The 14,678-nt window shown below is 45.3% G+C and overlaps 2 protein-coding genes across 9 annotated transcripts in view; one reads left to right on the top strand and one right to left on the bottom strand.

The window, feature by feature from the left end:
• LOC140485586 (uncharacterized) overlaps positions 1-12,862 on the bottom strand; it is a 52,168-nt gene extending 39,306 nt beyond the window's left edge. For 5 of the 8 annotated variants that reach the window (XR_011962385.1, XR_011962389.1, XR_011962388.1 and 2 more), the window contains exons 1-2: positions 12,372-12,621; positions 10,805-11,171 (exon numbers count right to left, since the gene is read on the bottom strand). The gene's annotated coding sequence lies outside the window, so the exon portion shown is untranslated. Of the gene's footprint in view, positions 1-1,892; positions 5,676-10,804; positions 11,172-12,371; positions 12,622-12,749 lie in introns of those variants that run through there. The other 3 variants (XR_011962386.1, XM_072583861.1, XM_072583862.1) reach the window with 3 other exon arrangements.
• Positions 12,670-14,678, top strand: part of LOC140485584 (SWI/SNF-related matrix-associated actin-dependent regulator of chromatin subfamily A containing DEAD/H box 1-like) — a 125,630-nt gene continuing 123,621 nt past the window's right edge. The window contains exon 1 of the mRNA XM_072583854.1: positions 12,670-13,047. Within this exon, the coding sequence (XP_072439955.1) occupies positions 12,915-13,047 (133 nt within the window). The 5' untranslated portion in view covers positions 12,670-12,914. The remainder of the gene's footprint in view (positions 13,048-14,678) is intronic.

The raw sequence follows: 14,678 nt of genomic DNA, 5'->3' as shown, positions 1-14,678 counted from the left end.
GGTAAATGTGACAAATGGCCTGCCTGGTCAAGGCCCAATTCAACCACGTAAGACCCTCTTCCGACATCTGCTCACATATTTGCAGCAGTAGAAGAGACTGTCAACGCAGATCCTTGAAGCCTCCCAACAGGCTCTCAGAAATGCTATCATTCTGGAAACTTTGACCCCTGAATGCCCACCCCTCCTGGCAATGGCCTCACCCTGGTGATGGTGCCATTTGGCTTCACCAATATCCCTCATCCTCAAAATAGACCGTCCATGACCTGCTACGGCCTCCAAATCCAATTTGACAGTTTGTGAGGGGTGCATTGCTATTCATTGCTACAAACCCTCCAGATTCAGTCTCAGCAATGCTATCATTGACACTGCTGAGGCTGCTCAGCTACCAGACCTCTGATTGGGCCAGAACCGATGTGGCCAATACTCATCCCTCACAAAAACAGACGATCTAGATTTAATGCTGTTTGTAGAGATTGCTCTGTGCAAACTGGCTGCTGTATTTATTAACACTAGAACTATAACAAAACTTGGAAAAAGTATTTCTTTGGCTGTAAAGCTCTTTGAGATACTTAGATTTTTTAAAAGATGCTTTTAGAAATGTGAGTGCTTTCTTTTATACAACTCTCCAAGCAAATCTCCCTAGTTACTACCTCCTGTTTCTCCAGGGCTTGTCTACCATCTACAAAGCATGCCCGGATTGAATATTGTACACTTGCCTGGCTGAGTGCAACTTCAACAACACTCTAGAAGTTCCAAAGCATCTAATAAAAAGCAGCTCACCTGATTGGCACCCCAGCCACCAACTTCAATGGTCACTCTCTCCACTACCTAAATACAGTGCAAGAGGATTTAATGTATGCAAGATACACTACAGCAACTCACCAAAGCTCCTTCAACAGCACCTTTAAATCTATGACTTCCACCAAGTAGTGGCAACAAATGCAGAAACATCAACACCGACAAATTCCACTTCTCATTTCTCAGTTCAAGGATGGGGTAGACTGAGAGTGCAAGTTTCTTCCATGAATCATGTGACTGTACAGGCTGATTCTCCACCTGCAGATTTATGAGCACATGGGGCAGATGTCTCACGGCAAACAGGAGAAGTCAGAGAGCTGGATTTGTTCCTCCTTTTTCCTTCTCTGTCACCACGCTGTCTCATCAATATTACCATCTCAAGGGTTTCTAAGATATCCCTGAGAACTCACAGACACAATTAGTCTGTCAGGGTTCGTGAGAGGGAGAACAGCTTTAGTCAGAGGCTGGGACCACTTCATCAAGTATCTCACCTATTGACGCCCCAAAATCTGTCAATGACGTAAAAGGCATAATTCAGCAGTCAAATGGAATACTTACCACCTCTTGGAAGAGTGAAGTTGCAATAACCTACTAAGGGGAGGATAAGGCTATCATGACTGACAAGGGACATCAGCCATCTGCCAGTTAGTCAATCCTCTATCCATCATCAACCCTTTATCCATGCCAGTACCATGCTCCTAACACTATCGGCTCTTAGCTTATTTAGCAGCCTTTTGTGCGGCATTTTGTCAAAGGCCTTCTGGAGATCCAAACAAATCACATCTACTTGCTCTCTTTTGTCTAACTTGCTTGTTACCTCCCAAAGAATTTTAACAGATTTGTCAGGTATGATTTCCCAATGACAAAGGCATGTTGACTCAGCTCTATATTACCATGCAATTCCAAGTACTCTTCAGTCTCTTTCTTACTAATGGACTCTAAAATCTTTCCAATATTCAAGGCTACTAACTTAAACATTTCCTCACTGCACTATTGATGTGTAGTGGCAGCAAGGCCTATCATCTGTAAGATATACTACAACAATTCACCAAGGATCCTTCAATAGCACTTTCTAAACCCATGGTATCTACTACCTGGAAGAAGAATGACAGCAGATCCATGGAAACACCATCGCATACAAGTTCTTGTCTAACCCACACACACTGCACTGAAATAAAACAAAGAAGTGTGGATGCTGGAGATCTGAAACAAAAAAAAGACAGAAATTACTGGAGAAACTCAGCAGGTCTGACAGCATCTGTGAAGAGAAAACCTAGAATTAATATTTTCAAGTCCAGTCACCCTTCGTCATGTTCTAAAGCAAGTTCACTGGACTCAAAAAGGCTTTCCTCTCTTCAAAGATACTGTCGGATCTGCTGAGTTTATTCAGCAAGTTGTATTTTAGTTTGTTTCACACAACATATCCTCATTTTCTTCAGTGTTGCCAGGTCAAAATCCTGGCTTCCCTCCCTGAACAGGGTGGATCATAAGAAATATTAACAGGTCTAGACTGTTCAGCACCTTGTGCCTGCATGATTTGCCATGGCTGATCCACTAGCCTGCACATCCCTGGCCACGGGGGACGAAACTGGAGCACACAGCGGAAACCCACGAGAACGTGCAACCGCCAGTCAGCCAAGGCCAGAATTGAATCCAGGTCCCTGGTGCTATGAGGCAGCAATGCTAACCATTGAGCCATTATGCTGCCTTAAATCCAACATTCCTTCGTCTGCTTTCCTGTCCTTTCCACATAATCCTTGATTCCCTGATTGATCAAGAACCTATCCACCTCAGCCTTCAAATATTCACAAGGTTACACTAAAGTGTAGGAGGCTGATGTTTTTAAAATCAAGAGGGGTATACATAAGGGGGAATGGCAGCTGTCTTTTCCCTAGGGTGGGGATCAAGATGAGGGGCATACTTTGAGGTGAGAGGAGAAAATTTAAAAAAGACACTCGAGGGGCAACTTTTGTTCCATAGAATAGTTCGTGTGTGAGAGGAAGTGGTGGATGCAGGCACAGTAACAACATTTAAAAGACATTTGAATAGGTCCATAAATAGTAAAGGTTTGGCAGGATATGGGCCAATAGCAGGCAGGTGGGACTAATTCAGTTTGGGATTATGGTCAGCATGGACTGGTTGGACCAAAGGGTCTGCTTCTGTGCTGGATGACTATGTCCCTGCTGCTCTTCAGCCAGAGGATGGTGGGCTTGTGAAATTCACTGCTACGGAGTGCAGTGGAGGCCGGGACGTTAAACGTCTTCAAGGCAGAGATTGATAAATTCTTAATCTTGCAAGGGATTAAGGAATATAGGGAGAGTGCGGGTAAGTGGTGTTGAAATGCCCATCAACCATGAGTGAATGGCGGATTGGACTCGAGGGGCAGAATGGCCTTACTTCCACTCCTTTTTCTAATGGTCTTACGCTCTCTGTGGCAAGGAATTCCAAAGACACTGAAATTAAATATGAGAAACAGAACTCACTCACAAATCAGCACAAGACAAAACCTTGGAAACAAGAACAATTTATTACAGCCTTGCAAGTACCAGATGTCTCTGCAATCAAGTAAAAATGCGCGCATAACAAAACATGTAAACTTTCTTTGTTCAGTTTGCAAGTTGCTGAATCACACCTCCCTTTTCTCATTGGTCTAATCTCATCCTATCATAAGCCGGTTACCTCACTTGTTTTTTTCTCTCTAGTTATTTTCTTATCTGGCCATCCTGCTGTCCTTGTATGTCTGCATTCTTTGTTCCTTGTTTGTTACAACTTGTTCTTTTATCCAGTTTCTCTTATCATACTATAAGCTTTATTGTGAAATGCCCCTGCTGCTTCTTTTGTGGTCAGCTACAACCCTTCATAGTTATTTCCCTGCTTAAAACTATTTTCTTTAAAAGACCCTCTATATTCATTAAAGTCTTAGCCTTAAGTATGCTACATGCCTCAAGAATTCCGTGACCATTTGTATAATGTCCCACCCCCGCAACACCCCTCCCCCCCACCTGCAGAAACTACATTTCTAACCTCCCTTTTCTTTTTTAAAACTGTTGTTCCTGCACTTATTAAGTCTCCTTTAATTCATTTTCTTATGTTCTGCCCTCTTACGCCTTTTGGCGATGAGGTTCACAATCTTACATTTTACATTTGCGTTGTTTGTCCCTCCAACTCGAGAAGCATTCTTTGACTTTCTCTTTGTTGCATATCACCTGTTGATTGTAAAAGCATCTGATGATTTATTTGGGTTCCTTCCCCAAGGGATGTCATCAGTCAGCTCATTACCCATTTTAGGACATTGAACCCTACCACCAGACCCACTAATATCAATAATCCATAGATAGCTAGACTGACTAACCACCTTCCCCAACCAGTCAATCCCCAATTCCCCCATTCCTATCCTTTTTTGTTCCGGTACCGATTACCGGCCTCCCTTAACTTGGCGATTTTGTCTCACACATGTTTGGAGATATCAGTAATGTTAGAGGAGACCTCAGGTATGTACTACATTCTTCTCCAATTAGCGCACACGTACCACCCTTCTCTGCTAGAATATAATCCAGAGCCATCCTGTTCTGAAGGGTCGTTAGCCTAGTGGCAATCATTTCAGTCATTATGGCTGCTACTTGGGATTGGGTTTCGGCCAATGCATCAGCAGTATTGTTGGCCAACTCTTCGAGGGAAGCCGCCAACTTTTGTATTTCTACTCCTGCTTGAGTGGTCCCATACATGGGTATCAAAGTCCAGAGGAGGCGATCTCCTTCGGTTACTTTCCGGGTTACTCGCCTTCCTCCCTGTTTATTCCGAGGTATTTTTGGGGCTCTCTTTAACAGCCTCAAGTGAGGAATTATATAGATGAGGTAGCAGCAGCCACTCCAGCCTTTCTGGCTTTGAGGCAGTGTTTGATCAACTTCATAATATGCATGCATTCCTATACATTCGGTCACGCGAATGTATTTTTCCCCGGGAATTAATGGATGGGCCTTCAGGCCGCATAACCAATATGTTTCGTTTAATATTCGGGGAACGGTTGTGGCAGTGGCTTGGCTGGTGTAGACACAAGATGACTTTCCTAATTGGAAGGGTGCGGTGTCATTCTGATTACAGAAACAAGTGATATTTACTACTCCTTTTGGTGGGGAAACTCTAAGGCCATCGATAGCACCCAGAGTTTTCGGGGCTGGTCGAGGGAACCATCCCACAAAGTTATAATTACCCCTTTCAAATCTCCAAGTTGTATCATTTGAGCCTGAGTCAAATTGTTGTACATCGTACACTTCTTCTTTGGTAAGTGGTATTACTGTGAGAGGAATTCTGGATTCCCCATGGCGTGGGATCGCCGCACATACCCAACAGTCGGTATGCCCTTTTAGTTTAGCATAATTCTGACAAAGTGGTAAAATGATTTTTCCTATGCTCCCTTGGCAGCTAGCGCCATTATTGTGACAACATAAAGCTGACCATTCATTTCAACTCACAACTCTATCTGTCTATTCCCTAACCCTTTAAATACCAGGGAGGAGTGAGTCCACGCAACACTTACAATTGTTTTGGGATACAGTTTTTAACCAATACTAATAGTCTTTTATCTCAGCCCATTCTTTTTGCTCAGCTTGACTTTCAAAGGGTTGTCTGTAGGATGAGCTTGCCACTCTGCCGGAGGGGAAGGAGTGTCCACAGGACCCTTAACACGTGTGTGATGATGACACCCTTTTTCAGCAGTTCGGACGGCTGTTTCAGTAGTCAGGAGGGTTAGGAACGGTCCCTCCCAGCTTGGGTGCAGTTTGGTATCTTTCCAGGTTTTGATCAGGACCCAATCACCCGGTTGTATTCGATGTACGGCGAACTCAAGTGGAGGTGTCTGGGTCAACAGACCCTTCTTCCTAAGGACAAAGAAGAGCCGAGCGCCACAATATAGTTCTTTAAAAACTTATCATTGAACTCTACAGTTGGTAATTCCCCTCTTCCACCCAAGAAAGGTAATCCAAACATCATCTCATAAGGAGAGAGGCCTATATCACATCTAAGCACAGTCCTAATGTGTAGCAATGCGATAGGTAAACATTTTGTCCATGGTAATCGAGTCTCTACGACTAGCTTCGACAATTGCTTCTTTAAGGTTTGATTCATTCGTTCCATCCGTCCAGAGGAAGGCGGGTGCCAAGGAGTGTGGAATTCCCAAGAGATCTCTAATCCCGCCATTATTTCTTGTAGGATCTTAGATGTAAAATGGCTACCTTGGTCTGAATCTATACTTTCCACCACTCCATATCACGGAATTATATGTTCTAAAAGAGCTTTCACTATTCCCTTCGAAGTAGCTGAGGACATTGGAAATGCCTCCACCCACCCAGTTAGGTGATCCATTAGGACTAATATGTACTTTTGTTTCCCTACTGGGGGTAGTTCTGTGTAATCTACCTGTATTCTTTGAAAAGGTCTTACCACAGGGTTCCTTCCACCTCTTGGCCCCCCTCTCGTTACTTTCTTATTAATCTTTTGGCGGGTCGGGCATCCTGCGCATACCTGCTTGACTAATGTGTATATCCCTTTACATCCATACTTCCTAAACACTATGTCACACATAGCTTGGGACCCCCAATGACTGCCTTGGTGCAAGGTGGTTAGGATGTTTCTCATGACTGGTTTACTTAATAACTCCCTTCCATCCGGGAGGATCTTCCTTGGGTTGTCTTAATAACCCCCATTTCCTGGAATTCCTTTTCCTCTTCTTCCGTGTACACGGGAGTTCATGGAATGGGACTCCACCATGGGCGTGAAAACCTGTATTTTTGTTACTGTATGGCTCATAGCTGCCTCTTTGGCTGCCTCGTCTGCTAGCCTATTCCCTCTTGCTTCTAGAGTGTTCCCCTTCTGATGCCCAGGTACATGGACTATAGCTATTTCCCGGGGTAATTCCAAATTTTTCAACACTTGTCCTATCAACTCTTCATGTATCAATTCCTTTCCCCGGCTATTGATTAGTCCACGTTCTTGCCATATTTTTCTGAAAGTATGTACCACCCCATAGACATACTTAGAGTCGGTGTAAATTGTCCCATCTCGGTTCTCTAATTGTTTTAAAGCTTAGTTTAATGCATACAACTCACAAGTCTGGGCCGACCATGTGTTAGGCAACCGGTCAGCCTCAACCGTTCGATTCTCATTACCGTCCACTACTGCATATCCATTGTGTCTTTTTCCTTGTACTACTCTTGATGACCCGTCTATAAACAGTCTGTCTCCATCATGTAAGGGGATATCCTTTAGGTCCTGTCTAACTTTGGTTTGATACTCTATGATATCCAGACAGTCATGTTCTAATTCTCGTTTGTCCAGAGGTTCTCCTTTCCATAGGAAGGTAGCTGGATTTAGACAGGTGTCTGTTGCTAACACAAGGTCATCTCTCTCCATCAGGATGGCTTCGTATTTTAAGATTCATGAGTCTGTCAACCGTCTCCCTGCCTTTTGGTTTAACACAATTCTAACTTGATGGGGGGTACTAACAACTAGCGCCCCTCCAAAAGTAAGTTTACGGCTTTCCTCTACCAGTATGGCAGTGGCTGCTACTGCCTGTATACATTCAGGCCATCCTCTCGAGACAGGGTCCAAGATCTTGGACAGGAAGGCTATGGGCTGTCTCTTTCCCCCTCCTTTCTGGGTTAACACTCCTAAGGCTGCTCCATCATTTACTATCACAAAAAGGTGGAATGGTTTATCTAGGGAGGGAAGGGCCAACAACGGAGCTCGTATTCGACTATGCTTCAACTCATGTAACCCTTCCTTTTCCTCTTCTGTCCAGTGCAGTCTTTCATGTTCAGATTCTGTCAATTTGTAATATAACCCCTTTGTTTTCTGGGCGTATGCTTCTATCCATAATCTACAATAGCCCACCAGCCCAAAGAACTTCCGTAATTCTCGTTTGGTGGTCAGAAGGGGCAGTTCTACTATCCTTTTAATTCTCTCAGGGTTAATGTGCCTAGTGCCCTCACTAATAAGGTGTCCTAAGTATTTCACCTCTTTCTCTACATATTGCAATTTATTCCTAGATACTCTTAAACCCTGTTGCCCTAGGAAATTTAACAGTCTATTGGTGGCTAAACTCACATTATCTCCCTTTTGTCTTGATACAAGTGAATCGTCCACATACTGTAACAATGACGTTCCTCGAGGCATTTTATGCTGTTCCAGTACTTGCCCGAATACATTAAGTGATTCTGTGACCCCTGGGAAAGTACCGTCCATCGGAACTGTTGTTTTCTACCAGTGTATGGGTTTTCCCATTCAAAAGCAAACATGTCGCGGCTTTCTGGGGCCAGAGGACAAGCCCAGAATGCATCTTTTAAATCTATTACACTAAACCAGCGGTGGTTACATGGTATTTTGCCTAGCAAAGTATATGGACTAGGTACCACCGGGTGTCGTGTTCGAACCAATCGGTTCAATGCCCTAAGATCCTGCACCAATCAATAGGTTCCATCTGGTTTGTGGACGGGCAGTATTGGGGTATTAAAGGGCGACATACATGGTTCTAACAGTCCAGTTTTTACCAAAGAATCTATAACTGGTTGCAGACCTCTACGACCTTCCAACGATATAGGGTATTGTCTAACCCGAACCGCCTCATCTTCTCGAGTCAATGTAATCACCAGCGGAGTAATAGTTAGATGCCCTGTGTGATCCGCTTTCGCCCACACGTCAGGGCTGATTTGTTTTTCTTCACTAGGTGTTAACAAAGCCATTGTTACAGTTACTGCACTATTCTCCACCCCAATTTTTAAGCCCAGCAATATAATCAAATTCCTACCTAATAGATTACTTCCAATGTCAGGAATATATAGTAATTGTCCTATCACTTCCTCATCATTTGTTCTAATTAGGGTTGGTTCAAAAATAGGCACCAAGAATTCTTCACCTTTTACTCCAGAAACCTTAAGATACTCCTTAGTCAATTTAACACTGGTAGATCTAAAACTTAGAGATGACTGTGCCGCTCCCGTTTCCACCAAAAATACTGCCTCCTCCCCTTCAAGTCCCACCTTTAAATTTATCAAGGGTTCCCGGTGGGTATCAGGAGGAAGGAACCCCTGACTCCCCTAATCTTCATCGAAGGTCATTAGGGAAACTGCTTTCCTTTCTCGTGCTAATTCCGGGCATTCCCGTTTAAATTACCCCACTTTCCCGCAATGGTAACACCCTGCCTGTTGCCTCCTTTCCCGGGTATCTGACCCTTGTCTTTCGTGTTCTCCCCTACCCTTCCTGTTATCCCCTGATCCCATTGTCCTTTTTGTTATTTCTTCTACTGCCGCCACCATTATTTTGGCTTTCTGTTCCTGCTTCTCGTTTTCCCTTTTCACATACACTTTCTGTGCCTCACGTAACAGTTCTTCCATCTGTCTTTCACTCCATCCATCTAATTTCTGTAATTTCTTTTGTATGTCTGGCCATGATTTAGTTACAAACTGGACCTTTAAGAGTCCCTGTGCTACCGGATTATCGGGATCCATTCCCGAATACTTCCTTGTAGCCTCCTTGAGCCTTTTAAGAAATGCAGAAGGGGTTTCATCCTTCTCGTCGTACTTCAAAGACCTTAACAAAGTTTTGTGATCTTGGTACCGCCTCTTTAATTCCTAATATTACCATTTCTCGTAGATCCCGCATTGACTCCCTATCTTCTCTGTCATTATTTTCCCAATGAGGGTCAACATTTGGGAATTTCTGTTCTGCTGGGGCCCCTTCTTCCCCAACTGGGTGCTTCTTTTCCCATTCCTGTAAAGCCGCTCTCCTGATTATACCTCGTTCTTCCCTTGAAAATAACGTTCCTAAAATTGCCATCAGTTCTCCCCAGGTATATAAATTAGGCCCTAGGAATTGATCTAATTGTACGGTTAGTCCAACCGGATCCTCTATTAAACTTTTCATTTCCTTTTTAAAGACCCTAACTTCACTGCTAGTTAAGGGAACGTTTACATATCCAATTGTACCTTCCCCAATTGGAACCTCTTGTAAGGGACATAATTTTATATTTTCCATTATCTCTGCCCCTCCTTTGCGTGTGGTGGCTTGAGTGCTTTTGAGCCCCCTAGGATCTGCATCTTTTAGTTCAGAGTCTGTTCCCCTTTCTGTGTCTGGACTCGGTTCTACTTCGGGAGCTGTCGGCTTGTTCCGGGGAGTAGTATATGGGGGCGGCAAACACGTTAAGGGATCCCATTGTGGCTTCCCTTGTTCATTCTTTTTCTGGTCTTTCCCTCAATCCTCCGTATTCATGGGACATAATTTTATTCCCGTGCTCCCGATCCAACAAGCCGCATAATCAGACTCTTTTTGACTGTACGGTTCTTCTCGATTGACATATATATTAAGACCTTAACACAGCAAATCCGCATCGGACCCATATTTGGGCCAAAAATACCAGGCGCCCTAATACTTTCTCTAGTCCAAATGAAACAACAATAGTTTATCATTGTAGCCTTATCTTTCTCCCGCGTCCGGGAGTTGTGTTCCCAATTACCCAACATTCTCCCCAAAGAACTGTCGGGCGGGATATATCCCCCTTTAACATTATATGCAGATCGATCGTTACACAGGCAACTCCCCATGCCTCCCATTATTGCAAATTTAATTAATCTGGCCAATTATGTGCTTTTTGAGATTTCAACTGTTAACATTCAATCACCAACAAACAAATGTGCATTCAAACCGAATCACAAAGGGTTAAACTTTCTACTAGCTGTACAGCTCTTTTCTCTCTCTCTCTCACACACACACACACACACACACACACGCACACACCATGTCTCACAGACACTGACTCCCCTAGCTTTTGAATATTTTTCTGGACGTCTGGCCATAAGTTAGTTACGAAGTGCACCCTCAGTAGCCCTTCAGCTACTAGCCCTTCTGACATGGGCTGTTTTCCATTGACATATGCTTTATTTTATATATCGCCAATTCCCTGTACTTTCCGTATGTCCCAACCACCAAGGCAATTCTTAAAGGTCTCTTTTCTTACCTTGGTCTGTGCACAGAGTTACCTGGTCGTTTTGGTGCACCCCGTCCCGCGGCAATTCCTGCAGCAAATACCGCTGCCCCTGGTTGCCCGGACATATCCTTTAAGACCTTTCCCTACCCGGGTCTTGTGCACAAGACTTGCCCGACCGAACCCGTCGCGTTGGCCCGCCTTGTTTCCAGAGTCTCCCAGTCCAGATCATACTCGCTCAAACCGCAAACGGCAAACAAGGGAGTTGGAGGACGCCGAAATCGGCGAGCTGCACCTTCCCAGTCGTCCCAAGAGTGTCGAGCAGTCGGAGTTTTGGATCCCGGACGAGCCCCCAATTGTGAGAAACAGAGCTCACTCGCAAATCAGCCTGAGACAAAGCCTTGGAAACAAAAACAATTTATTATGGCCTTGCAAGTACCGGACGCCTTTGCAATCAAGTAAAAATGCATGCGTAAAAAACACGTAAATTTTCTTTGTTCAGTTTGCAAGTTGCTGAATCACGCCTCCCTCTTCTCACTGGTCTAATCTCATCCTATCATAAGCCGGTTACCTCACTTGTTTTTTCTCTCTAGTTATTTTCTTATCTGGCTATCCTGCTATTCTTATCTGGCTATCCTGCGATCCTGCATTCTTTGTTCCTTGTTTGTTACAACTTGTTCTTTTATCCAGTTTCTCTTATCATACTATAAGCTTTATTGTGAAATGCCCCTGCTGCTTCTTTTGTGGTCAGCTACAACCCTTCATGGTTATTTCCCTGCTTAAAACTATTTTCTTTAAAAGACCCTCTATATTCATTAAAGTCTTAGCCTTAAGTATGCTACATGCTACAAGAATTCCGTGACCATTTGTATAATGTCTGTGGGATATAGGTAAAGTAGTGTTACTTCTGCAATTATAATTACTTATGCAAGGTAAATGAACTCACATCAGTGTGTAATTGTTTCAACTAAGAGCTGAGTCAACTAGAATGCAAACTATATGGAGGAAATACATAATTGTTTTTGTATTAGCCAAAATTATATGCAAGAATGAAACGTGACTGCAAAACAATAGATGTTACAGACAAATAGATAAGGTGCTGTGAGGATGTAGGTTAAGCCAAATATGCTTGCACATGCAGTAGTTATAAGCATCTGTTTCCCACTTTTATAGAAACACAGGAACAAACCCATAATTAGGTCATAAGGATCAGTATGGTTGGGGAAAACACAGATGGAGGGGGTAGATAATACCTAACAATGGGCCACAGCAGGATGTGGTCAAACGTCCTTGTGAGGCCAGAAATAAGCATTTTGTCACAGATAAGGCTGGATAAGGTAAGAGATAAACAGGAGTAATGGGTGCTGGTCTTAGAGAAGTGGAAGATGTAAATGGGGAGGAGCAATGGGATAAAAAAAGGAACCAAATTACATAAATATCGTGTATTCGGGGTGTGTGTGTGTGTGTGTGTGTCCCTGCCTTGTCAACAGTGGACATCGCACCCTCTTGCAAGGGTAAAATAAATGACACTACTGATTCAGATCTTGTCTCGGACTGAAATTATTGAAGTGAGTGATCTTTGTTTCTCACAATATCCCACCTGCAGAAACTATATATCTAACCTCCCACAATAAAGAAAACATGAGACGATAAATGAAGACTCGAAGGGGAAGGAGGTAGAAGGACTGGATCTGGAGACTCCATTTTGCTGACCCTCCCGAGGCCACGCTGATCCAGGTGGGAAGCCTTTAACTGCGTGACGTCACGCGACACGCCCCTCGCCCCACACGGATTCATGCGGCCCGCTGATTGGCGCGTCGGTTCGTCGGTCCACCAATGAGGGCGCGTGTTGTTGTAGATCCCTCAGAACGGCGCGGGAAATTACTTCATAACATAGACTTTTTGTTAAAAAAAACATAAGAAAATAGATAAATGTGGTCTGGCATCCGATGTTTGTTTTGTTAAAATAATGATGTACCCAGCGGTTTGAAGTCTCTTTCTCTGTGTGTCCCTCGGCCTGAGCCGCTCCCGCCGCTGCCGCTTCCTCCTCCTCCTCCCCCCCGCGAGCCGGCCGGCACTAACGGTCCTAACGGCTCCGGGTTCGAATCCGACTCCCAACCGCCGCCAACCTCCCAGTTCCCGGATGAGCTCCTTCAACCTCGACCGTTTCCGTTATGAAAAGAAACGCGGCGCTCGGGCGAACGGCGAGCGGGACCCGGGCCGGCGGCGTGGCTCCCCGCGGGATCCCGGCTTCCCGGAGGTGGGAGGCCCGGCAGGTGAGAGAGAGAGAGAAAGACGGCACCTCCCTCGTGTATCTTCCTCCCCGAACAGCAGCCCCGCTCGTGTCCGTACCCCACATCCCACCCACCAGCCGTAACCGCATGGGGGCACGACCACCCATCGTATCCACGTGTCCCTCTGCCTGCCCCCGAGCCCCCATATCCGCCGGCCACATCCGTGCCCAGACCCCGGCCTACCACATGCCCGAAGAAGGACTTACACCCGGAACGTTGACCACCTTCCTCATGGGATGCTGCCTGACCCGTGCTCTTCCAGCGCCACACTCTTTCCCCAGCATCTGCAGTCCTCACTTTCTCCATATCTGCACTGTCCTGTCACCATCCTATAGTATCTGTGTCCTGTCCTGCTGTGCCCATTCTCCAGTAGCCCCCGCTCTTCACCCCATCCTGCCAATGCCCGGGTGCCCATTCTGTCCCTCTTTAACCATTCTTACTTTATACATGCCCCCCCCCCCCCTTGTCCTGCTGTACCCAGGTGCCCTGTTCTGTCATACTGAACCCATTCTCCCTTATGCCCTCCCTCACCCAGACGCCTCGATGTGTCCGATGTACTCATTTTCCCCTACCTCATAGTGTCTCACCAGATGTCTTATTCTCTCCTGCTGAATTTGTTCACCCCTACGCACCCCTCACCCTGCCACACCTGGGTGCCCTGTTCTGTGCTCCTTTCTCCCCCCCCCAGCCTACATACCCAAGTGTCCTATTCAGTCCAGCTTTTATCCTGTTTCTCCCCCTCACCTTGCTCCAATCTCATCCTGCCATATGTGGGTGTCCAGTTCTGTTTGGGTACACCATTCTCACCTAACTTCTAGGCGGCACAGTGGCTATCACTGCTGCCTCACAGCGCCAGAGACCAATGTTCAATTCCCACTTCGGGCAACCGTCTGTGTGGAGTTTGCACATTCTCCCCATGTCTACGTGGGTTTCCTCCGGGGGTCTCCGGTTTCCTCCCACAGGCCAAAGATGTGCAGGTTAGGTGAATTGGCCACACTAAATTACCCGTAGTGTTAGGTAAAGGGGTAAATGTAGCTGAATGGGTCTGGGTAGATTGCCCTTCGGAGGGTCGGTATGGACTTGTTGGGCCGAATGGCCTGTTTCCACACTGTAAGTAATTTAATCTAATCAACTTCATTTCTACCCCCCACTACCACCACCAACTCTCCCTCCCCATGTCTCATCCTGCCATAACCAGGTGGCCCATTCTGTCCCACTGTGTCTATTCTCCCCTAACTTTACCCCCATCTCATCCTGCCAACTCTGGTGTCCCATTCTCTCCTGCTGCATCCATTTTCCTCTGTCCCCTCCTCCCCATAACTCTTGGTCTCCTTACTAATCAAAAACCCATCTGAAGATGTGGACTCCACAGTCTTCTATGGTAATGTGTTCACAGATTCACCATGGTCCGGCTGAAGAAATTGCTACTTCTAAACTGTAAGTGAGGAGGTTTAGAGGGATTTGAGGAAAAGCTTCGGCACACAGGAAGTGCTGAGGCTTAGAATGTACTGCCTAGAAGGGTGGTTGAGGTGGTAGACCTCTCAACCTGCACAACATTCTTAGATGAGCACTTGAAGTATTATAGCATTCAAAGCTAGTGTGAGAAAGTGAGA

The sequence above is a fragment of the Chiloscyllium punctatum genome, chromosome 14 (genome assembly GCF_047496795.1).
Source record: "Chiloscyllium punctatum isolate Juve2018m chromosome 14, sChiPun1.3, whole genome shotgun sequence".
Lineage (NCBI taxonomy): Eukaryota > Metazoa > Chordata > Chondrichthyes > Orectolobiformes > Hemiscylliidae > Chiloscyllium > Chiloscyllium punctatum.
Note: the sequence above shows the minus strand (reverse complement) of the source record. Positions and strands in the feature narration are given on the sequence as shown.